The sequence below is a fragment of the Microcaecilia unicolor genome, chromosome 2 (genome assembly GCF_901765095.1).
Source record: "Microcaecilia unicolor chromosome 2, aMicUni1.1, whole genome shotgun sequence".
Taxonomy (NCBI): domain Eukaryota; kingdom Metazoa; phylum Chordata; class Amphibia; order Gymnophiona; family Siphonopidae; genus Microcaecilia; species Microcaecilia unicolor.
Window position 1 is genome coordinate 266457858 of NC_044032.1, and position 24719 is coordinate 266482576.

The 24719-nt window shown below is 46.2% G+C and overlaps 1 protein-coding gene across 4 annotated transcripts in view; it reads right to left on the reverse strand.

Moving 5' to 3' along the window:
* Positions 1 to 24119, reverse strand: part of LOC115463524 (ras-related protein Rab-7a-like) — a 42560-nt gene extending 18441 nt beyond the window's left edge. For 3 of the 4 annotated variants that reach the window (XM_030194115.1, XM_030194114.1, XM_030194111.1), the window contains exons 1-2: positions 23971 to 24119; positions 22241 to 22304 (exon numbers count right to left, since the gene is read on the reverse strand). In XM_030194115.1, coding sequence (XP_030049975.1) covers positions 22241 to 22287 — 47 coding nt within the window. In that variant the 5' untranslated portion in view covers positions 22288 to 22304; positions 23971 to 24119. The remainder of the gene's footprint in view (positions 1 to 22240; positions 22305 to 23970) is intronic. The other variant, XM_030194112.1, reaches the window with a different exon arrangement.
* Positions 24120 to 24719: the final 600 nt, after the last annotated feature.

The window sequence follows — 24719 nt, forward strand, 5'->3', positions numbered from 1 at the left end:
CAGGAGCTTCCCGTTCAGGTAGGTCGATCACCAGACCAGAAATCTGGATAATGCAGAGTTAACACAGGAGCACTTAGTTAAAGAGGAGGCGAAAAGTGTTCTCATCATAACTCCTAATAACATTAGCCTGAAACCTGAATTTAAAAAAACCCAACTGAAAAATACCCTAAAAAGTGCTGTTAGTTTTGCAGTTAACATGTTAGAAAATCTTGCATTAAGTTAACTCCAAATCTTAACACATTTTAGTTAAAGGGTCCCTAAATGTGGTATAAATACATCAGAACCCAATGTTAATCCACCCTATTGTATACCAACAGAAATGACTTTAGGATTGAATTGGATTCGTTAATTTTATATACCGCATATATACCCACAATGTCAAAGCGGTTTACAATTTTACAGTTTCAATACAATATTACAGATAAACAGTACCATTAAATAAAATCTATAACAGATCAATTAAAATGTTGTTCAAACAAACTAAGGGCTCCTTTTACTAAGAGGCTGTAAACCCAATGCAGGCTTACCGCAGCAGCCCTGAGGTACTTCCCACCACTAGCATGCCATCATTTATTTTTCTGGTTATTGCCAGGTTAATTGAGGTGGCAGTAAGGGCTCCCCCCCCCCAAAAAAAAAAATGGTTATGGGGTAAGTGCTTTACTTGCCGAATGGCCATTTACTGCAGGAAGGTGAGACTTCCCTTTTACCAGCTGCGGTAAAAGGGGGGCCTCGATGCGTGTGTAAAACACACGTCAATGCCATCATCGGGGAGTCATGGGGGAGTAAGCAGCAGAGAAATATGGAATGGGGGAGTGGAGTATGTAACGGGGGTAGCAGCTATTAGGCACCAGTGGCGTACCAAGGGGGAGGGTGGTGGGGGCGGTCCGCCCCGGGTGCACGCCGCTGGGGGGGGGTGCCACAGCGAGTGCTTGTCTGCTCCCAGTTCGCTATGCTCGCTAAATTCTCTCATTCGCTGCAGCAGCTCTCTCCTTCTGCTCCGGAATAGGTTACTTCCTGTTCCGGGGCAGAGGGAGGGAGCTGCAGCAAACGAGAGAATTTAGCGAGCGAAGCAAACTGGGAGCAGACAGGCGCGCGCTGCGGTACCCCCCCAGCGGCATGCACCCGGGGGTTGTCATTTCGCAGGGGGGGGGGGGGGCGCATCGGCGATCCGCCCCAGGTGCCGTCGAGGCTAGGAATGCCACTGTTAGGCACCTTACCAAAAACAAGTAATTGGAAAAGAGAAGTGAAGGAGAAAAGAATAAGAAGATGTGAAGAGAAAGAAGGCATCAAGACAGGGAGGGACTGAGAAAGAAGTGGGGATGGCCTGAGAGAAAAAAAAAGTGTATGGTGTGCACACGTTAAGTAGGGAAGATGACTATTAAGGACTGTAAAGATGGGCCAGGTGGACAGGACATAGCGTGAGTGTGGTGTAGACGGGCTTGGGAGTAGGATGGTAAACTGTGGCGATGAGCTGAGGTTAGGGAGGAAGAGAGACTAGTGGGACTTCAGTGCATTACTTTTACCCACAAGTCCTCCCTGCGTATGCACCAGCTGCTGTGCTCTTCATTTACAACCCACCATGCTTTAATTTCCTTTATATGGACTTGGTAATTTCATGAGCTAAGTTAAGAACCCCCAATCATTTTGAAAAGTTGGCTCCTATGACTCTTCTAGTGAACTAGGATAACGTGATAGTCTGTGTGTCCTGCTTTCTTTGGATTTGAATTTTACTCACACCTTTTTCAGTAGTAGCTCAAGATGAATTACATTTAGGTACACTAGGGCACTGATCATCAAATTCCCCACACATTTACGAACAACGCTGAAAAATTAGCGCCAGAACAGTGTGGGGAATTAAAGCCCTAATGATTAAAACTAATAGCATAGAAATGTACATGCGCTATTAGTTTTGCTCATCCTGTAGGAGGATTGTGCCTCAGATTTGCATGGTTTGCGCTCTAAATATGAGGAATCAGATCATGACACAGTTAACTGTGTGCATTGTGTGAGAATATCTCCATGTGCCAGAAAGCAGAGGGCTATATTTATTTATTGGGATTTATTAACTGCCTTTATGAAGAGATTATCCAAGGTGAGTAAGGTGCAGCTGCTGCTTGCTTCAAGACTGCATTCTCCTGCACATTCAAAGTCTAACATCTGAACAAATCAGGAGGAACAGGTTTGACTTTGCTTATGCCAGGAAGCTGGAAGAATTTGTTATTTCACATACAAAAACAGGATATTTTTGTTCCCAGGGATCAAAACCAGACAGCCAACATGAGCAGAAGGTTCTCCAAACCCACACGTGGTCTCTGGACTATCAAAATCTAGACAACATTTTTAAAGCTTGGGAACCTCTTCAGACAAATCTTTGTTATCAGCACAACTGCCACATATGCTCTCATTCATCAAGAGGACTCTCCACAAATTCTGAAAGAAACCTGGCACAATGATGCCCTAACAGAATTAGTTTCTTCTCATCAAATCTTTCAGTTCTTCCTCCATGCAGGCTTCAGATATTATATTTTTTTTTTTTAATTTTGTAAAGTTTATTGAACAAACCTTTATGACATTTACATTGCAATGTCTCATCCTAAATTCTGGTAACAACAATCATTCCTTTCTCTGAACTTCAGAATGCAAATATATATACAATAAAGAGTGTCCCCTCCTATGTCTCCTCCATTTTTCCCCACCCCCTATTTCCCCCCCCTCCCCCCCATTCCCGCTTCCTTGGTCCCTTCCATTCCCAAGTTCCCCTCCTTATATCCCCCCCCCCCCTTGCATTTCTTTCCCCAATAGTCGATCAAATTGTTTCCATTCTTTCGCCTGGGCATTAAACCTCCCCCTCCGTTTATCTGTCAACTCCTCCATCACCATTAAGCCCTTGACCTTCCCAATCCAGTTATGTAGTGTAGGTCCCTTGTCTTGTTTCCAAAACACCGCTACTATAAATTTTGCAGCCGCGAGGCCTAACCTCTTAATCCTTTGTTCCCATTTTGCTCCTTTCTGGTTCCCCCACCCCAATAAGCACCATTTTGGATCATATGGGAAAGGAGTGTCTAGGGCCTCTGTCAATAGTCCCGTAACTCCCTCCCAGAATTTCTGTATGAGCACACACTCCCACCATATATGATAAAAGGTGCCCTTTTCCTCCTTACATCGCCAGCACATATCTGAGGCTTCCGGGAACATTGCCTTTACTCTCTCCGGCGTATAGTACCATCTACTTAATACTTTATATGCATTTTCTTTCAGTAGTACACATACAGAGGCTTTTTTAACCTCTCTGCATACTCTTCCCCACTCAGAGTTGGTCAGTTCCTGTTTCAGGTCCCTCTCCCAGGCCTGCATGTATTGGTGTTTTACAAATTGTGACCCCCGTATATGATCATACAGCCTAGATATTCCCTTTCCCCATAAATCAATCTTCCCCCATATGTCTTCCATCTTTTCCTTTTCTACTAATTTATCTTTAATCCACCTTGTGGATGTTATATAGTGTTTTACCTGCATATGCGCATAGATATCAGATGGTGGTAATTCATAGGCCTCCTGTAATTCTGCAAAAGGTTTAATCCCCTCTTCTGTCAGCAGGTCCCGAAATCTAATCAGCCCTTTATGGAACCATGTTTTAAACACTCCACCCTGAATCCCGGCTGGGAAGCCTGGGTCCTGTGTGATCCAAGCGAATGTGGATTTAGTCTTAGATCCCCTAAGCCTATATTTTAGAGTGCCCCATAATACTAAGAGATGTGATACAAAGGGATTCAGGGTAAGTCCCTTATATGTATTATCCGGAATCTGAGCCCATAACAATCCCTCTAATACCCCCTCTTGAACGAAGATCTGCTCTAATTTTGTTATTGATGATAAGTCTACCTTTCCCCATACCGCAATTTGTTTAAGCTGTGATGCCCAATAGTACCAGAGGATATTTGGTATCCCCCGCCCTCCTTGGTCAGGTGTACCCCACATTAATTTCCGTGCTAGCCTTGCCGGTGCTCCCCCCCCAAATAAATGTTCCTATATCCGTTTGCAGCTTCATGAGCTCTCTCTTAGGTACTGGGATTGGTAGTGTTTGAAACAAAAATAGTAGCCATGGGAGAATATTCATTTTTACTGACGCAATACGGCCCCACCATGAAAGCCACCCCTTTTGCCATTTAGTCAAATCCCCTCTCACTTCTTTTAATAAGGGTATATAATTTAGTTGATATAATTTAGTGAGATTCCGCGGGATCTGTATCCCTAGGTACCTAAAACTATCTTTAGCTACTTTAAATTTGAACACTTCTTTTATTCTTTCTTCCTCCACTTCTGGTATAGTAACCCCCATCACCTCTAACTTATCATAGTTCACCTTAAATCCTGATACCCATCCATAATTCTTCAACTCTTCAATCAAAATAGGCATTGTCGTCATAGGGGATGAGATGTAAAATAAAATATCATCCGCAAATAATGCGATCTTGTGCTCCTTACCCCCCATCCTAACCCCCCGTATCTCTTGGAGCATAAGGATCCTCTGAGCAAATGGCTCTATAGCTATGGCAAATAATAATGGGGAGAGCGGGCATCCCTGCCTAGTTCCCCTCCGAATGTCAAACTGGTCAGAGTATCCCCCATTAATTTTAATTTTTGCCACCGGACGGGCATATAATTTTTGCAGCCAGCCTAAAAGATTCTTCCCCATCCCCATCTGTGCCAAGCTCTCCCATAGGAACTCCCAATCCACTCTATCGAATGCTTTCTCTGCATCAATCGCTAAGAGAGTTAGGGAGTCCCCTCTCCTCTGTGCTCCCCACTTAATATTCAAAGTTCTGCGGATATTGTCCGCTACTTGCCTGTGTGGCACAAACCCCGCTTGATCCTCATGGATCAAGAATGGTAAAAGCTTGCCCAAGCGCTCCGCCATCACCTTAGCCAAAATCTTAACATCTATGTTCAACAAGGAGATCGGCCTGTAGGAGCCCCATAAAGTGGGATCCCTCCCTGGCTTGAGGAGTACTGTGATCCCCGCTGCATGCATACTTATAGGCATCTCTTCCCCCTTAAAGCAGGCATTACCCACTCTTATCAGCAGGGGAGCCAATTCTTGTCTAAATACTTTGTAATATTTCCCCGTGTATCCATCCATCCCCGGCGCTTTCCCTCCTTTTAATCCTTTGATGGCTCCTAACACTTCCTCTAATGTTATTGGGGCTTCTAAGTTTACCCTTTGATTCTCCGTTATTCTATTGAGGCTTAAGTCCCTTAAGTAGTTTCGCTTCTCCTCCAGTGTTGCTCCCTCTTCTTTCGAATATAATTTCATATAATATTTCACAAACTCGGCTCTAATATCCCCGTCCTGATGCACCATGTTTCCTCCTCCCCTTTTTAGTTTAGTTATCGTATTTTGTACCTGTCTGCAGCGCAGTTTCCGAGCTAACATACTGCCTGCCTTATTGCTATATTCAAAGAATTTTTGTTGTAATAATTTCCGTTGGAATTCCATCTTCCCAATTTGTAACTTTTGCAGCTCAGTTCTACAAGCCACTAGTTCCCTGAACACGTGGGAATTCCCCTCTGCCTGGTGGAGTGCCTCACATTCTGCCAACCTTTGACGAATCACCATTTCCCGAATCCCTTGTTCCCTCTTTCGTTGTGCCCCTTTTTTAATCAGGTGCCCCCTCACCACTGTTTTAAGGGCATCCCATAAGGTCCCGTCTGTTACTTCTGTATTATCATTGAATTTCAGGTATTCCTTAATTATATCCTTCACTTCCTTACAATTTTCCTCTGTGTCTATCAAAGACTCGTTAAGCCTCCATACCCTTCCCCCTTTCTCCTTACCCAATCCTCCCACCAGGACCCACACCGGGGCATGGTCCGAAGCATGTATATTATCAATTTCAGACCCTCTAAGGGCTCCCCATAGCGAACGACTACCCCAGATCGCATCTATCCTACCATATGTCTTTTGTGCATGTGAGTAGTGCGTGTAAGTTTTTTGTCCTGGATGTTGTAACCTCCAAAAGTCCAGTAAATCTAATTCCCGCATTAGTTTGATAAATTTCCCTCTTGTATATTTCGTCCCTTGTTCTTTTCCTTTCGAATGGTCTAGCCCTGCTGCAGGGAAGTTAAAGTCACCCCCCAGTAGTATTTGACCCTCAACAAAAGGTATTAGGCTGGTTCGTAATTTTTCAAAAAATTCCCCTTGTCCCTCGTTTGGTGCATATATGTTAATGAGTGTTATTGGGTGACCCTTAATTGATCCTTTGATTGCCAGGCATCTCCCTTCCTTCCCCCTGAATTCTTGTTCTTTGATGAATTGCAGATTATCTTTAACATATATAGCCAGCCCCCCAGATTTCCCTCCTTTGGGATTCGCACATAGGTACCCCTCGCCCAGTACCTGGTTCCGTAACAATTTTTCATCCTTCTTTTGTACATGTGTCTCTTGTAACATTACTATATCCCACTCCAGCCTGCGTAGTTCTCGAAAAATAATACTTCTCTTCCCGGGACTGTTAAGACCATTTACATTCCAAGATCCTACCCTCAAAATCCCCCCTTCCCCTCCCCCCTTGCCCTCTAACCCCCCCTCCCCCCGCCCTTCCCTTCCCCTTCAACTGGCTCTCCTCCCTTCTCGCCAGTTCCTCCCAAAGGAAGTGAGTTTCCGCTGGAAATGTCCCCCGACATTAGACTCCTCCATATTCTCCCCCTCCTCCCCAAATAAACCTCCCCTTCAATCCCACAGCCTCAGTAAACTGTCATGTTACTTTATAGTCTATAGCTTAAGTCACTATATATGAAAACTTAAGTCCCCATGAATAGCTTATCTGATTGTATTCAGTCCACTCCTTCATCTTCGGATTCTCTCTGCCTCTCCTTCATGATGTTAGGTTCCTTTTCTCCTCTGGACTGGCTCACTCCAAAGCTCCGATCTTTCACTGGTGTCTGCTTGCGGTGTGGTGTTGAGCTCTCCCCATTTGGCAAGTCCTCACACCCCATTTCTCTCAAGGTCTTCCATGCTCCTTTAGGTGATGGCAATCTTCTGTGTGTAGTTCCAACAGTGACCTGGAGCCCAAATGGGTACAGCCACCGATATCTTAGGCCCATCCGTTGCAAGTATTGAGTCACCTCTTTAAATTCCTTCCGTTTCTGAAGAGTGGCTCGAGCTAAGTCTTGGTAAATTTTTGGTTTGCAGTTTTTCCAGTTGAAATCTCCCATTACACGAGCTGCTTTCCATACTGCTTCTTTCACTCTGAATTCATGGTAACATGCAATAATATCCCTGGGTTGCCCGCCTCTTTGTGGCCCCAGGCTCCGATGTGCTCTGTCCAGGACCGGTAGTTCTCTCTCTTGTTGGTCTCCACCTCCCTGCCGCTCTTTGAGTATATGTGCACTAAGTTCCTGCACCACTTTCAAGGCATCTCTAAATTGTTCTTCCTCTGGTATGCCTTTAAATCTGAGATTACATCTCCTTGAGCGGTTTTCCAAATCTTCTACTGTTTGTTCAAGATCCGATCTGGACTGCTGTTCTTTCTTCAATGCTACCTGTAGCGTCTGCACTTCGTCTCCCAGCGTATCCACGCGTTCCTCCGTCTCAGCTACCCGCAATCCAATGTCCTTCAACTCCTCTCGGAGCTCTGCCACAGAGGCCTGTATTCCCTTCCGGGTGGTAATCATTTCTGCCTTCAATTCTTTGAACCAGCGCGACACTTCATTTCTATCCAGATCTGTGCCACTCACTGCTGGTTCCTCGGGGTCCGGATCTGTTTCGGAGTCTCCGGCCGCCATCTTGCCGCCTCGTGTGCCCGATCGCGATCCCGCGATCTTGCTTGCCTCTCCTTTTTCGCTCGCGAACTTGAACTTTGCGAGACTTTTTCGGGCTGCCATTAGTTTAGCTATCCTTCCGATAGTAAGCTGCGAGTACTACGCTCAATTTGGAGGGGTTTTATCTTATTTTAGTTCCGTCAGGAGCGGAGCTCTCTCTTCAGGCGTCCATCAACCAGCGCTGACGTCACTTCCTCTCATCAGATATTTTTATTGCTAATAATCAAAACAAGGGATCATTTCTACATTTGAATCTTGAGTCACTGGCCCTGACAGTGTCAAAATTGAGCAGCATTCAGTTTCCACTTTGGGTCTCCCTATGCTTATTATACAGAATATATCTCAGTTGCAGCAAGAAAGCCCTGTATGAGGAGAGGAGTAGCCCAATGGTTGTCCAGTGGCCTAACAACCAGGAGAACTAAGTTCAATTCCCACTGCAGCTCCTTGTGACTCTGGATGACCTCCATTACCCCAGGTATAAAATAAGTACCTGAATACTGTCACAGTTCAGGAAAGGTGAGCCCCTTGGGCCACAGCCTAGTAGGCACTACCTGGTCAACCCAAAGGATAGCCAGGCCCCAAGTAGTGGCAGAGAAGGCACAGTAGACAACCAGAGTCTAAACAAACAGAAGACAGGACTGGAACTGGAATGGACTGAAACTTGGAGGCAGGGCTGGAACTCGAAGGCAGGAAGCAGGGAAGGAATGGGACTGGATACAAGGCAAAAACAAGCTGAGGGAAGGTTGGAGCCAACAGGAACAAAGGCAAGAACAAGTGAGGCAGGGCTGGAGTACAACACACACGTTAGGCACCACTAGGAGACCTGTGTTACAAAGGCATAGAATGAGGGTCCCATGGTTCCTTATAATGACCCTCACTAATGATGTCATGATCTCTGGTGCCCCAGAATAAGGCTTGGAGCACACTGAAAGAAGCAGTAGGAGCACCAGAATGAGGCTAGAATACTGGAACATCAGAGTGAGGCTTGGATAATCTCTGGAATGAGGCTTTGAGAATAGTCAAACAGGGAAACTGGCAGCAGAGGCATCAATGCAGGAAAGAGGCAGTGCTGATGAGGTGGTCCAGAGAAGCCATGGAGCCCACCCACAGGAAGGAAAAGTGAGTTGAGTGATTTGGGATGCGGGGGCACAGCCATGGCCATGACAGTGCCCCCTCCCCTTCAGTCTAATTTTGGATCTATTAAGAAACATTTGGTGGAACCTTCTGATGAGCCTTGGAGCCTGAACTTGGACCACAAGACAAGGCTGGAGCTTGTCGAAAGGACTGGAGCTTGAGAACAGGGATGGAGTAAAATGGTGGCCAGACTTCCACAAGCTGTCCTCAGGACCATAGGCCCCCTTGGAATCAGGGATGTCCTGGACCCTGAATCTAGGGTCTAGTTCTTCGGGCCTGGTGCATGGCATAGGAGGTTGAGGAAGTACCTTTCATAGATCTCTAGCCATGTAGTCAGCCATGGCCTGGGTCTTGGATGCTAAAAGCGAGCAAGTTTTACTCTGAAGAAACCTCTCTCCCAGTAGGAGATTCACAGCATCCTTGTTCTCCTGACATGGAAGACTTGTCTCTGCTTGCTGCTCATCCAGAATGCTGGCAGTGATGAGGGAGACCAGCAGATGTCTCGAAGTCCAAGCAATGTTGATCACAGGTATCACTCCAGGCAGTGATTTCGCCTCTCTACCAGTCTAGATTGTGTTTCTGTAGCCAGGCAACCCTAAGGTGATGGGCTTCACAGATGTCGGGCATTGTTGGTTGAATAAATTTATGTTTATATAGATTTCTTCATCTGTTCTGCTTTTTGTGTCGCTGCCATGGAGGACATACAAACCAATGTCCTCCCTGTGATCACCTACGCACGGGCGTAGCAGAACTGTCTGGGTTTTGAGATGTCTTTGAATATTCCCATAAACTGAAGAGACCAGAATGGTCTTAGGCAAATCCTGGGTAGGGATTTTAAAATGATAGACAAGAGCTTCATCAATTAAGTTCCTGTCTGCTCCAGAATCCAGGAAGACCTCAACACTTTTCTCTCCTTGATCTAGATCAAGTGCTGCTGGTACTAGAAATAGAGCCCCAGAAGCCCTGGGAGGGGGCGGATCCAGTGCCACACCCCTGGCTAGGACTAAGCTTGAAGATCCCAACTTGTCCCTTTTCCCCACAATAGAGGCATAAATTCAAGGCCCAACACCTCTTTCTCCTGAACAGAAATAGGAGAGTGATCCACCTGCATTGGTTCTTCAGGGTCATGAATTGGGCCCTCCCTTTGACTAGGAGTACGTGGGGGGTACAGGTAGCTAGGCACTTTCAAAGATGTCTTCTCTGAGAAGCGCCGGTCCTGAGTTTGCGCCTGGAACCGGATATCTACTACTACTATTACTTATAATTTCTAAAGCGCTACTAGACGTACGCAGTGCTGTACACTTGAACATGAAGAGACAGTCCCTGCTCGACAGAGCTTACAATATAATTAGGACAAACAGGACAAACAAGAGATAAGGGAATATTAAAGTGAGGATGATAAAATAAGGGTTCTGAACAAGTAGGGTTAGGAGTTAAAAGCAGCATCAAAAAGGTGGGCTTTTAGCTTAGATTTGAAGTCAGCCAGAGATGGAGCTTGACATACCAGCTAAGGAAGTCTATTCCAGGCATATGGTGCAGCAAGATAAAAGGAACGGAGTCTGGAGTTAGCAGTGGAGGAGAAGGGTGCAGATAAGAGAGATTTACCCAGTGAACAGAGTTCCCGGGGAGGAATGTAGGGAGAGTTGAGAGTGGAGAGGTACTGAGGAGCTGCAGAGTGAATGCACTTATAGGTCAATAAGAGGAGTTTGAACTGTATGCGGAAACAGATAGGAAGCCAGTGAAGTGACTTGAGGAGAGGGCTAATATGAGCATAACAACACTGGCGGAATATTAGTCATGCAGCAGAATTTTGAACAGATTGAAGAGGAGAGAGATGGCTAAGTGGGAGACCTGTGAGAAGCAAGCTGCAATACTCTAAGCGAGAGGTGATAAGAGTGTGGATGAGGGTTCTGGTAGTGTGCTCAGAAAGGAAAGGGCGAATTTTGGTGATATTATAAAGAAACGACAGGTTTTAGCAGTCTGCTGAATATGTGCAGAGAAGGAGAGGGAGGAGTCGAAGATGACCCCAAGGTTACGAGCTGATGACACAGGAAGGATGAGAGTGTTATCCACAGAAATAGAGAATGGGGGAGGAGGAGAGGTTGGTTTAGGGGGAAAGATAAGAAGCTCAGTCTTGGTCATGTTTAGTTTCAGATGGCGTTGAGACATCCAGGCAGCAATGTCAGACAGGCAGGCTGATACTTTGGCCTGGATTTTGCCTGAGACTTCTGGTATGGAGAGGTAGATCTGAGAGTCATCAGCGTAAAGAAGATACTGAAAACCATGGGATGAGATCAGAGTACCAAGGGAAGAAATATAGATGGAGAAAAGAAGAGGTCCCAGGACAGATCCCTGAGGTACACCAACTGACAGTGGGATAGAAGTAGAGGAGGATTCAGTAGAGTATACACTAAAGGTACACTGGGAGAGATAAGAAGAAAACCAGGAAAGAATAGAGCCCTGAAATCCAAGAGAGGACAGCGTATCAAGGAGTAGGCTGTGATCAACAGTGTCAAAAGCAGCAGATAGATCGAGAAGGATGAGGAATAGAGACCTTTGGATCTAGCCAGGAACAGGTCATTGGAGACTTCAGCAAGCGCTGTTTCAGTTGAATGAAGGGGGTGAAAGCCAGATTGAAGTGGATCAAAAATAGCTTGAGATGAAAGTCAAGGCAACGGCGGTGAACAGCACGTTCAAGTATCTTGGATAGGAAAGGGAGGAGGGAGATGGGGCAATAGTTGGAAGGACAAGTAGGGTCCAATGAAGGTTTTTTAAGGAGTGGTGTGACTACGGCATGTTTGAAGGCATCAGGAACAGTCGCAGTGGACAGTGAAAGGTTGAGGATATGACAGATAAAAGGGATGACAGTAGGAGAGATAGTGTTAAGTAGATGGGTGGGAATAGGACCAGAGGAACAGGTAGTTAGTTTCGAGGAGGAAATAAGATGTGTAGTTTCCTCTTCAGTGATTTCAGAAAAGGAAGAGAAGGAGGCAGGGGTTGGAGGGTTGAGAGAATGGACTAAGGGAAGGAGAGGTGGAGGTGACCTGGTTGAGAATTCAAGTTTAATCTTGTGAACCTTATCATGAAAGAACTCAGCCAGAGTCTCGGGGGGGAAAGTGAAGGGGGGGTTGGAGGTGAAGGCACTTTGAGGAGAGAGTTACTACTACTACTACTACTATTTAGCATTTCTATAGCGCTACAAGGCATACGCAGCGCTGCACAAACATAGAAGAAAGACAGTCCCTGCTCAAAGAGCTTACAATCTAATAGACAAAAAATAAATAAAGTAAGCAAATCAAATCAATTAATGTGAACGGGAAGGAAGAGAGGAGGGTAGGTGGAGGCGAGTGGTTACAAGTGGTTACGAGTCAAAAGCAATGTTAAAGAGGTGGGCTTTCAGTCTAGATTTAAAGGTGGCCAAGGATGGGGAAAGATGTAGGGGCTCAGGAAGTCTATTCCAGGCGTAGGGTGCAGCGAGACAGAAGGCGCGGAGTCTGGAGTTGGCAGTAGTGGAGAAGGGAACAGATAAGAAGGATTTATCCATGGAGCGGAGTGCACGGGAAGGGGTGTAGGGAAGGACGAGTGTGGAGAGATACTGGGGAGCAGCAGAGTGAATACATTTATAGGTTAGTAGAAGAAGTTTGAACAGGATGCGAAAACGGATAGGGAGCCAGTGAAGGGTCTTGAGGAGAGGGGTAGTATGAGTAAAGCGACCCTGGCGGAAGATGAGACGGGCAGCAGAGTTTTGAACCGACTGGAGAGGGGAGAGGTGACTAAGTGGGAGGCCAGCAAGAAGCAGATTGCAGTAGTCTAAACGAGAGGTGACAAGGGTGTGGATGAGGTTTTGGTAGAGTGCTCGGAAAGAAAGGGGCGGATTTTACGAATGTTGTAAAGAAAGAAACGACAGGTCTTGGCGGTCTGCTGGATATGAGCAGAGAAGGAGAGAGAAGAGTCAAAGATGACCCCAAGGTTTCGAGCTGAGGAGACAGGGAGAATGAGAGAGCCATCAACGAAATAGAAAACGGGGGGAGCGGGGAGGTGGGTTTGGGGGGGGGAAATGAGAAGCTCGGTTTTGGTCATATTTAATTTCAGGTGGCGTTGAGACATCCAGGCAGCAATGTCAGACAAGCACGCTGAAACTTTGGTTTGGATGCAAGGTGAGATATCAGGGGTAGAAAGGTAGATTTGGGAGTCATCAGCATAGAGATGGTAGGAAAAGCCATGGGATGAGATTAATGAACCAAGGGAAGAAGTGTAGATAGAAAAGAGGAGGGGACCAAGAACAGAACCCTGAGGTACGCCGACAGGCAGAGGGATAGAAGTAGAAGAGGATCCACCAGAGTGAACACTAAAGGTGCGGAGGGAGAGGTAGGAAGAGAACCAGGAAAGGACAGAGCCCTGGAATCCAAGTGAGGACAGGGTATCGAGAAGTATGCTGTGATCGACAGTGTCAAAAGCAGCGGAAAGATCAAGAAGAATGAGGATGGAATAGTGACCTCTGGATTTAGCCAGTAATAGGTCATTGGAGACTTTAGTAAGCGCAGTTTCGGTTGAGTGGAGAGGGCGAAAACCAGATTGTAATGGGTCAAGAATAGCATGTGAGGAGAGAAAACCAAGGCAGCGGCGGTGAACAGCACGCTCAAGTAATTTGGAGAGAAAAGGAAGGAGGGAGATGGGTCGGTAATTAGAGGGACAAGTAGGGTCAAGTGAAGGCTTCTTAAGGAGAGGTGTGACCACAGCATGTTTAAAGGCAGCAGGGACAGTCGCAGTGGAAAGTGAGAGGTTGAGAATGTGACAGATAAAAGGAATAAGAGTAGGAGAGATGGCATTAAGAAGGTGGGTGGGAATGGGATCAGAGGAACAGGTGGTACATTTTGAGGAAGAAAGGAGAAGTGTAGTTTCCTCAATAGTAACTTCAGGAAAGGAGGAAAGAGAATGAGGGGAAGGAGAGAGAGGGGAACAGACTAGTGGAGGGAGAGCTGGTGAGGTAGAGAAAGCAAGGTTTATCTTTTGAACCTTGTTGTGAAAGAATTCAGCAAGGGTCTGAGGAGATAATGAAGGGGGAGTTGGGGGAGGGGGCACCTTGAGGAGAGAGTTCAATGTGGTGAAGAGAAGTCGAGGATTAGAGCCAAGAGAGTTGGTCAGTTGGATATAATAATCCTGTTTGGCACGTAAAAGAGCAGATTGGAAGGAGGTCAGCATGAACTTAAAGTGTAAGAAATCAGCAAGGGCCCGAGATTTCCGCCAGAGGCGTTCGGCGGAGCGGGTACAGGAACGTAGGTAGCGGATATTAGAAGTCAGCCAAGGTTGGGGTTTTGTACGCCTTACAGGGCGGGTCATCAAAGGTGCAAGAGTGTCTAAGGCAGAGGATAGAGTATTGTTGTAAGAAGAAACAGCCTCGTTGACAGACATGGATGGTGCCACAGTAGAGAGGAGGTTTGAAACATGGGAGGATAGAGATGAAGGGTCAATATCGTGAAGATTCCTAGATAAATTAGATAGGATAGGACGGGACTGGGAGGGAGGAGAATTAAGTGTGAAAGTTATAAGATGGTGATCAGAGGAGGGATGATCAGAGGCAAGGAAACTAGAAGGTGAACAGTTGGAGGAGAAGATGAGATCAAGACAGTGACCATTTTGATGAGTGGGGGAGGTGGAGCATAGTTGGAGATTAAAGGACAACGTTAAAGCGAGTAACTTGGAAATATAAGAGTTGGAAGGATCATTAGCAGGAATATTAAAGTCACCAAGGATGAGAGAGGGGGAGGAAGGATCATGGAAGAAGGCAAGCCAGGCGTCAAAGTCACTGAGAAAGGATGAAAGGGACTTATCAGGGGGACGATAAATGACCGCTATTCGAAGAGGCAGAGGAGAGAAAAGGCGGATAGAGTGGACCTCAAAGGAGGAAAAACAGTGAGATTGAGGTGGAAGAAGGGGTTGAAATCTGGAGGAGGGAGAGTTCAGTGTGGCAAAGAGACGTCGAGGGTTTGAGCCAAGAGAATTTGTCAACTGGATGTAATAGTCCTGTTTGGAAGTAAAAGAGCAGACTGGAAGGAGTTCAGCAAGAATTTGAAATGTATGAAGTCAGCATGGGCACGGGATTTCAGCCAAAGGCGTTTGGCAGAGCGGGCACAGGAATGTAGGTAGCGGATTCTAGAGGTCAGCCAAGGCTGGGGTTTGGTACATTTTACAGAATGAGGAATGGAAGGAGCGAGAGTATCCAGAGCAGAGGAGAGAATAGTATTATAGGAAGAGACAGCCTCATGTTGCAGAGACTGATAAGGTCATCCAATGTAGTAGGAAGGTCTCACCTCACCAGCTCATCCTTGATTTAGGGTACCAACCACTGCCAAAAAACCACGACGAGTCTCATTATTCCAATTCAGTTCAGAAGCTAAAGTACAGAATTGGATAGCATAATTGCCCAAGGTCTTTGTCCCATGCTTTAGTCTCAGAAACTGCCCATATGACTTTTCCAGGGTCCTCAAAGACTCTCTTGAACTGTCCCAAGAAACTGTGGAGGTCATCGAGCAGTGGATCATTTTTCTCCCATAGAGGCGATGCCCACGCCAGGGCTTGGCCAGCCAGTAAGAAAAGAATATAAGCTACCCGGGCTGTATCAGAGGGGAAGTCTCTAGCTTGAATTATTCAGCACTGGTTAATAAATCTTAACCAGTCCTTAGGGTTCTCGTCATACCTTGGGTGGTGGGGGGGGGGGGGGGGGGGGCAAGAGATGAAAGCCCAGAGTTGTAGATGCAGGCACCAAAGCAGGGACTGAAGAAGAAGGGGCTGACACCTGGGGCGCCACTAGCATCAGATGGTTCAGGCAATTGGAAAGGAACTGAACAAACCCTGCAAGTTGCTGAAAATGGTCCATGCGAGAAGTCCTGGACAGAACTAGATAGATGCTGCAGTTGCTGGAGCAGACGCAAGGTGGGTGAGTCATTGGAGCTCATGGCCTTTGCAATCTGTCACAGTTCAGGAAAGGTGAGCCCCTTGGGCTGCAGCCAAGTTGGCGCTACCTGGTCAACCTAAAGGTTAGCCGGGCCCCAACTGGCGGCAGACAAGTCACTCAGGCAAGCCACAGAACAAGGCACAGTAGGCACCCAGAGTCTTGACTAACAGAAATAGAAGACAAGGATGGAACTGGAAGGCAGGAAGCAGGGCAGGAGCAGGACTGAACACAAGGCAAGAACAAGCTGAGGCAAGGTTGGAGACAATAAGAATAAACAAAGGCAGGGCTGGGAGGCAAGGTAAGAACAGGCTGAGGGAAGGCTAGGAGACAAGGCACGAACAGGCTGAGGCAAGGCAGAAACAACTGAAGCAGGGCTGGAGTGCAACACACATGCTAGACACCACCCGGAGACTCGTGTTGCAAAGGCAAAGAATGAGGGTCCCATGGTTCCTTATAAGGGCCCTCACTAATGTTGTTATGATCTCTGGTGCTCCAGAATGAGGCTTGGAACACACTGAAAGAAGCAGTAGGAGCACCAGAATGAGGCTAGAATACGAACATCAAAGTGAGGCTTGGATAATCTCTGGAATGAAGCTTGGAGCATAGTCAAACAGGGAAACCGTCAGCAGAGGCATCAGTGCAGGAGGGAGACAGTACCAGGGAGGTGGTCCGGAGAAGCCACAGAGCCCAACCACTGAAAGGAAAGGTGAGTTGGGACACAGAGGCACAGCTACAGCTGTGACATATCGTGACATATATAATATGTAAACTGGTTTGATTATAACCTCAGAAAGGTGGTATATCACATACCTATGCCTTTAAGTGGAACAGCTTCTCCATCTGGTGTTTCACAAATGTCCATGGCCTGTTTGATCTTCTCTGAATACCACTTCTATCAACTGAGTCTACAGATGTCTTCCATCAGTGTACTCTTAGCCTATCATGCCCCAGTTTATAATCTCCTGATTTCACAATGTCTAACCTCTAAGATAATATACCTGAATGGTTACTTCAGCTAGAAGAATAAGTGAACTTCAAACACTCATAACCTATAAACCATGTAATCAGTTTCATTATCATAAAATAGTTTTCATACTCATCTCAAATTCTTACCCAAGGTACTCACCTCTTTTTATGTCAATAATGAAATGGTGTGCCCTCTGTTTTGCCCTAAATCTCATAAGTATCCATGTGAGACATTCCTTCACATTCTGGACTGCAAATGTGCTCTCACTTACTGCCCTAAAAGAACTGAACTGGTCAAAAAAAAAAAATCAATGTAGCTGTTTGCTTCAACCCTGACAGAGTTGGTATTCCAATAGTCAAGTGAACTTTGGCAGACTGGCTATCATCCTATATCCAATTCTGTTATGAACACATTAGCACTCCTCTAACCAACCAGTAAAGTGAAACCTCATCATCTCATAGCCACTACAGCTATTGTGGTTGTACTGAAATCTGTTTCACTGACAGCATCCCTTTCTTGATCTATGGAGTTAACTGAGGAGATTGATAAAGTGGGAACTTGGAAGGGCCATATATACTCAGAACTTTACTTTAACTCTGGGAGAGGTGTTCTGTCCCCGCAATGTTGTGTGTCTCATCAATCTTGCTGTCCACAGGAAAGCACCTGTTGCAGGTTAGAAAACAATGCTTTATCCTCTGTACACCATGGGCACCTGATATAAGAGGCAGTGTAGGATAAGAACAAAGCAATGGAGACTGAGGCCCAGATGCATCAACCAAACGTAAAAAAATCTAAAACGTAAAAGTCCTTAATTAATTTTAAAAAACGAAGAATGCACCAAAAAAACAAGCCGCACATGTTCGGTGCGGTATTGTAAAGTACAATGCATCAAACTGGTGTAATCCCCATCGTTAATCGGCCCCTAAAGCATGCGCAGAGCAGCCAAGCGTTATGCTGGCTGCTCTGCGCATGCCACAAACGTCAAAATAAAACAAAAACAAATAACACAAACACGTTGAAAATAAAAGGGGCAAAGATGCTCGTCAGGAGCATCCTGTATGGACGCCCCCCCCCCCCCCCCCGTCTGAGGTCGCTGCTGCTCCCCGCTTCCCCCTGTATTAAATAAAAAATCAAAACAAAAATCAAAAGTTTAGCAGCCCCGGCCCCCTCCCTTCCTTTCTGTCTCTTTCTCCTTCTCCCACAGCTCCGCCTCCCGCCATCCTCCGCCCCTGTGCCCCGCCTCCCTGAGGTCGTCGCCACCGCTCCCCCCCTCCACCGGACCCCCCCTCCGCCTTACCGGGCCCGCGCAGCGCCTCTCACCTCTGTGTGAAGGCGCTGCACGGGCAAGAAGAACATCTGATCGCCGCGAGTCTTCAGGACGTCTCTCCTTCCCTGACCTGGGCCCGCCCCCATCTGACGTAAGTAACCTACATCCTCTTCCTGAAACTAGGTAACTTGGCATCTCTGGTGTGTATGTAAGAATGAGTGAGAGAGAGAACCAAGGAGGGGGCAGAAGGGAGGTAGAGATTGAGAGTTGGGTTGTGGGGGACAAGTGTGTAGGGGGGCAGAGAGGTGAAAATAAGGGAGGGAGAGGGGAGATCAAGAATGTGGTGATGAGTAAGAGGGGAGAGCAAGGATTAAACTGGGCAACCAAGGGAAGGAAGGGGTGGGAGAGAGTAGGGAGTAGGAGAGGGTGAGTAAATATAGGAAAGAAGGAATGAGCAAAAGTGGAAAATGGGAAGGAGAGGATCAGAGATGGCAAGTAATGGATGAGGAGAGGACTCTAGTTTGGTGAGTTGGTGGGGAGAGAGGAAGAAAAGAATCCAAGATAATATAGGAGAAAAAGGTGGAGGAAAAGTAAAAAGAGAACAAATAGAAAGAGAAGACAAGAAGGAAGAGATTACATTAAAAAAGAAAGAAAATTATCTGCTGCCGAAGAAACAGAATGACAAAGGGAAAGAGAGAGTTGAAATAGAAAAGAAAAAGGAATAGAAACAAGGAAAGAAAATATCAAAAGGTTCCTAAGCCAGGAAATCAAGCTAGTGACACCAGAGGTGGAAAATGTTTTGTTTTCTGTTAGGGAAAGTTGATAGGATTTGATATACAGCCTTTCTGTGGTTACAGTCAAAGTGGTTTACATATTATACAGATACTTATTTTGCACCCGGGGCAATGGTTAAGTGACTTGCCCAGAGTGAATACAACTCCCCTGGATCTCAGGCCACTGCACTAACCATTAGGCTACTTCTAAAGAATATTAATCAAATAGAAAGTATTTTCCTGGAGGGGGGTGGGGAGTGCTGCAGGAGGTGAGAAAGGTTGTGCAGCCCATCCCTTTGATGCCCCCCACTAACTCCTTGGCTTCCTCAAATGAGTTTGTTTTCATCTACCTGTGCTTTACACACCTTAACAGGGTGGTGCTGAGAACACATTCCAACAGGAGTGTCCCAAACTGGAATCATGCCTTGTGCAATACATAGTAACATAGTAGATGACTGCAGAAAAAGACCCGCACGGTCCATCCAGTCTGCCCAACAAGATAAACTCATATGTGCTACTTTTTGTATATACCTTACCTTGATTTGTATCTGTCATTTTCAGGGCACAGACCGTAGAAGTCAGCCCAGCACTAGCCCCGCCTCCCACCACCAGCCCCGCAATACATACTCCATTCACCTACTGCGCTGTGGCCAAGCAGGACAGACAATAAGCGGGGAACAATTTTTGCACTCCTATCTCCTTTGCATCATGTGTAGCCACACTACTCGCAAAGCACTCGGGATGGCCTTGTATCCCAAGTTTCCCCCAGAGGTCCTATCAAATATCCATATTGATCACTCAGTAGGTCTGTCAATCTTCCCCCTCACCCCCCCCAAAAAAAAAATGCATACTTGAAGAAGCAAATGAATTCTGATCACCCTGGATTGCAGGCATGCTATCCTCCAATATTAGGAAAGTTCGAAATCTCATTGGAAATTTTTGCAACTCCTCTTGTATTTGACCAAAACTTGGCTCTGCTGTCTCAAAGGTGACATGTAGCCTGTTCCTTCTTGCACGTACAAGATCACAAGATAAGATGTGGCCTGTTTTAGGTTTTTTTGCCACTTGTCAGTTTAGCTGTCATCTTCAGGCAGCCTCAGAAATTTCAGACTTAACCACGAAACTGTGCTTGGTATCCAAAAGTCTGCAGGATTTTCATTCTGCTGGTTCATGAAGCTACAGCACTGTACCTACTGATGGTCACCTGACCCAGAAAAGGTTTGTGAGATGCAGCTGGGTGGATAACTGGCACCAGAATCGCACATGCAGTGGGTTAAAACGCAGCCACTGACTTCTGAGTGCTGAAACCTATCCCCACAGCATCATAGAGACAATCATATCTGGCTGCTGCTTCCCATATACACACGTCCTGGCAGCGGAGATGTTTTCACTGACAATAAATTATTATAAATCAAATTATATGGACACCATATTTTGAAGCAGGGATACCACAGCAATAATGTCACATAATCTCAGCATAAGCAATAGTTTTTATCTGTAAGTCACTCAATGTTCAAACATAGCATGAAACAATTTGTTGAGACCATCAGAAATATGGCAGACAGAGCACTTACCCTCCTGTTTACTAAGCCATGTGGCAATGCCAGCACAGCTCATTCAAGGTGGATGGCCTCAGGGGCGTAGCTACGTGAGGCCACGGGGGCATGGGCCGCCATAGATTTGGCCCTGCCCCCCCCCCCCCCCATTGCCAATCCCTTCGACTCCCCTCCCGCTGCCAACCCTCCCCCACCGCCACTGCCGTCGGGTACCTTTGCTGGTGGGCGTCCCCAACCCCTGCCAGCTGACTATCTGCAAGGGCAGGCTTCTGTTTCTGTGAGTCTGACGTCCTGATAAACTTCGGCTGGCAGGGGTTGGGGACCGCCGCCAGCAAAATACCCGATGGCGGCAGTGGGGGAGGGTTGGCGGCGGCGGCGGGAAGAAGGGGTCGAAAGGGTTGGCGCTGGGGGGGGGGGTCAAATGTGGTGGTGGCGGCGGTGAGGAGGTAAAAAAATGGGGGGAGTATTAAAAATGGCGGGGGGGGGGGTCGGCGGTGCCGGGGGGGGGGGGGGGCTAAAATGTGCCCCCTCACCTCGAGCTCTGGACTCCTCCTCCCGCCAAAGTCTAGCTACGCCCCTGGATGGGCTGTGTTGGCATTAGCACACAGAAGCCGCCAGTGCGGCTTAGTAAACAGGGGGATTAGTTTCTTTATGCAATAGCAGCTGAGCCTTCATCAGTTTTAGTTTGTAATTTTTTTTTCAAAAGAGTGACTTTCTTCAATATAGATATATATATAGATATACTTTCCACAGCTATGTACTTAGCTTTTAGCACTTGCTGCCGACATGGCCAATTCAGTTCTTGGCTGCTGGCGAAGAAGATTGTGATTATAATGCTCGAACTGCTACCCTGAGGAAGAATCGAAACTTGGTCATGTCGGCAGCAAGTGCTATAAGCCAAGTTTATAGCTGTGGAAAATATATATATACTAGTAAAACATGCCCATTTCTTGCGGCAATGAAACGGGCGCTAGCACAGTTTCCTTCCGGACCTCCCCCCCTCCCTACTCACCCCGTCGGCGTTCGTCCGCCATTGTTGCGGACCTCGGCACGCCACCTTCAATCTGCTGACATTGCTCCGCCCTCGCCGTCATCACGTCTGACGCGAGGGCGGGGCCCCAACACAGTGTTTTCGGTGGCTTCACCACCACGAAGGCTTCGAACTGGAAGGAAGTGCCCAGAGGACCTGACAGTGACGTCAGTGTCCTCAGAACGTTGAGGGTGAGTTTTATTATATATATATATTGAAAAAAATCATTCTTTTGGAAAAAAAAGACTGATGATGACTTGCTCAAAGTCTGCCATATTTCTGATGGTCTCAAAACAATTGTTCGATGCTATGTTTGAACATTGAGTGGTTTGCAGATAAAAGTTATTGCTTCTGCTGGGATTATGGGACATTATTAAATTATTATAGACACACTATTTTGTTTGCAAGAGGGGACTCCTTACTGACAGTTGGCAACCCTGCTGAGGAGAGCTGGATGAAATGACCCTCAAGACCACACCCTGAATCAGTGACAGAACCGGGGATTAGAACTGAGGCATCATGTGACAAAAGCAAGGCCTACAACTGAGGCACAGTAAAATAAAGTGATTCCCCTGAAGGTCGGGGATAGAGTTGGAGATTAGAACTGAGGCACAGGAAGATAAAGCAATTTGCCCAAGATCATGCAGAGAATCTAAGGCAGAACCAAGGATTAAACTTTCTAATCCTAGTCTCACCATGATCTCAGAAAGGGGGTGGGGGTCAATGCACACACTTACCCTGAGCTACCAATAAGAATAACCTTAATATGTGATCTTCCAAACATGGCACAGTGTAGCAAACCTGTAGGGCATGTAAGGAAGAGTAAAGCATCAGAGCAGCCCACGCATCAAGGATTCATATTACTACTTTATACTATATTTAGCTGTTTTATCCATTTTATGTTATTTTGTAAACCTGTTATATTATGTAAACCGCACTGCGCCTGCTAACAAGTGGGAAAGCGCGGGGTATAAATGTTACAATACAATACAATACTTAGCATTTCTATGCAATGTTCTACAAATACACCAACAGGACAGTCCCTTCCCTATAGGTCAGAGGTTCTCAACCCAGTCGTTGGGACACACCCAGCCAGTCAGATTTTCAAGATACCTATAATAAATGCACATGAGATAAATTTGCATTCAGTGCTTCCACTATAAACAAAACTATCTAATACATATTCATTGCGGATATCTCCAGTGGCGTTCCTGGCCTGGATGGCACCCGGGGCGGAGCGCCGATGTGCCCCCTCCCCCGCTAAATTGCACCTTCCCCCCTCCAGCGAAATCCCCCCCCTGGGGTGCATGCCGCTGAGGGGGGGGGGTGCCGTGGTGCGCGCCTGCTCTGAGTTCGCTAAACTTCGCTTCGCTGCAGCTCCCTCTGCCCCGGAACAGGAAGTAACCTGTTCCGGGGCAGAGGGAGCTGCAGCGAACGAGCGACGAAGTTTAGCGAACTCGGAGCAGGCGCGAGCTGCGGCACCCCCCAGCGGCGTGCACCCGGGGCGGACCGCCCCCACCCCCACCCCCTTGGTACGCCACTGGATATCTAAAAAAACAGACTGGCTTGGTATGTCTCAAGGACTGGGCTGAGAACCCCTGCTCTACAGCACACAATATAGACAAGTCAAACATATAGGAGAAAAAGAATGTGGGAATTTCACTTATAGAGAAAATCATTAATACCCACCTAAGAGAAGCAGGTTAAGGTTTAACCCTCCATTGCCCCAGGTATTAAAAAAAAAACACCTTAGGGACAGAGAAAGTGCCTGCACATAATGTGACAGCGCTGTGTATATGTCTAGTAATGATAAGTAACTGTAGCAAAAGCAATCTCAAAAAGATGTGTTTTTAAACTGGATTTTAACATAAATTCAGTGAGGAAGCAGAGCACAGTGCAGCAAGGTAAGAAAAAGTGGTTAGTCATGGATTTGGCACAGAAGGGCACAGATAAGAGGGAGTCGCCCGGTGAGAGATATTCCTGGGGAAGGTGCAGAAAAAGATCCGAGGAGACACACACACACCCATGTTAAAACCCACATCATGAAAATCTGTTTAAAAGAAAAACATAACAAAGCAAACCAAAGAATACTAGAGGAACTGTTTTGAAATTATATGAGGCAAAATGTAAACTTTTAATCCACCGCTAACTTTTTTCCTAAGTGCAGCACAACTACGGTCCCAGTTTATTTAGAGAATCTGGCATGTGTCTTCTGGATTAGAGAGTCTGATATTAACTAGCACAGTGTGCCTTCGGGCCTGAGGTGTGTATGAAATGTTGTTTACTTTCCCCCAGGCACAAAGGCTGCTGCTGCTGCTTCCCACACCTGCCAAATTTCAAAGCACACACCTTGTGCTTTACTGGCTTTCTTGCCTTAAAGGCCAAAACCCCCTACCAGCATCCACTCCTTCTCTACCTGCCTTCCTTGGCTACCTCTCCAGCCATGCCGGCCTCCCATTTACCTTACCTCTCTCTCACCTCTTGAGCTGGTAAAAGGGCTGATTTTGTTCTGTCCTTTAGCTTACTTCAGGATGGTTTTGTGTAAGTAATGAAACTGAGGACAGAAACACAGCTGCAGAGCTGGCTGAAGATGCCAGCTCACAGTTCCTGGTTCCTGTTAGAAGAGGAGGAAGATAGGAAGGAGGGAGGGAATGAGTTTATGCATTTAAGAGATGCAAAAAAATGAAGAAAAAAAAAGTTAATCCGTTGAGTCAGCAGTGCAGTACTTAAAACTGAACCTCATCTGTTTTAGAAGTCTTACTTTCACTGGATTTAAATTCCTTACAGAATAGAAATGTAGAATATCACAGCTAATAAAGACTTCAAGTCCATTCAGTCTGCTTTGAATGGATCACTCCTTTCAATACTTCTTCTCTGCCTTGATGGTTAATTCTTGAGCAGGCCATTATAAATCCATTAATACACACTCATTTAATGGGCATGCACCTTCCTAAAAATATTGTTTCTAATCCCATTATTAACACCACCCACAAATTATTATCCTCTTTTGATAAACAGCTAAATATACCTTGGTCTACTACCACACGCATACCTATATGGAATAATTCTAAATTTATAATTAATAGAAAACAGATTTCCTGGTCACAATGGCAGTGTATTGGTATATCGGATCGTAGTAATTTCCTTGATTTAAAAAATCATACTTGGAAATCATTTTCTGTTATGAAAGCAGAATTCTCTTTAATAGACTCTCAA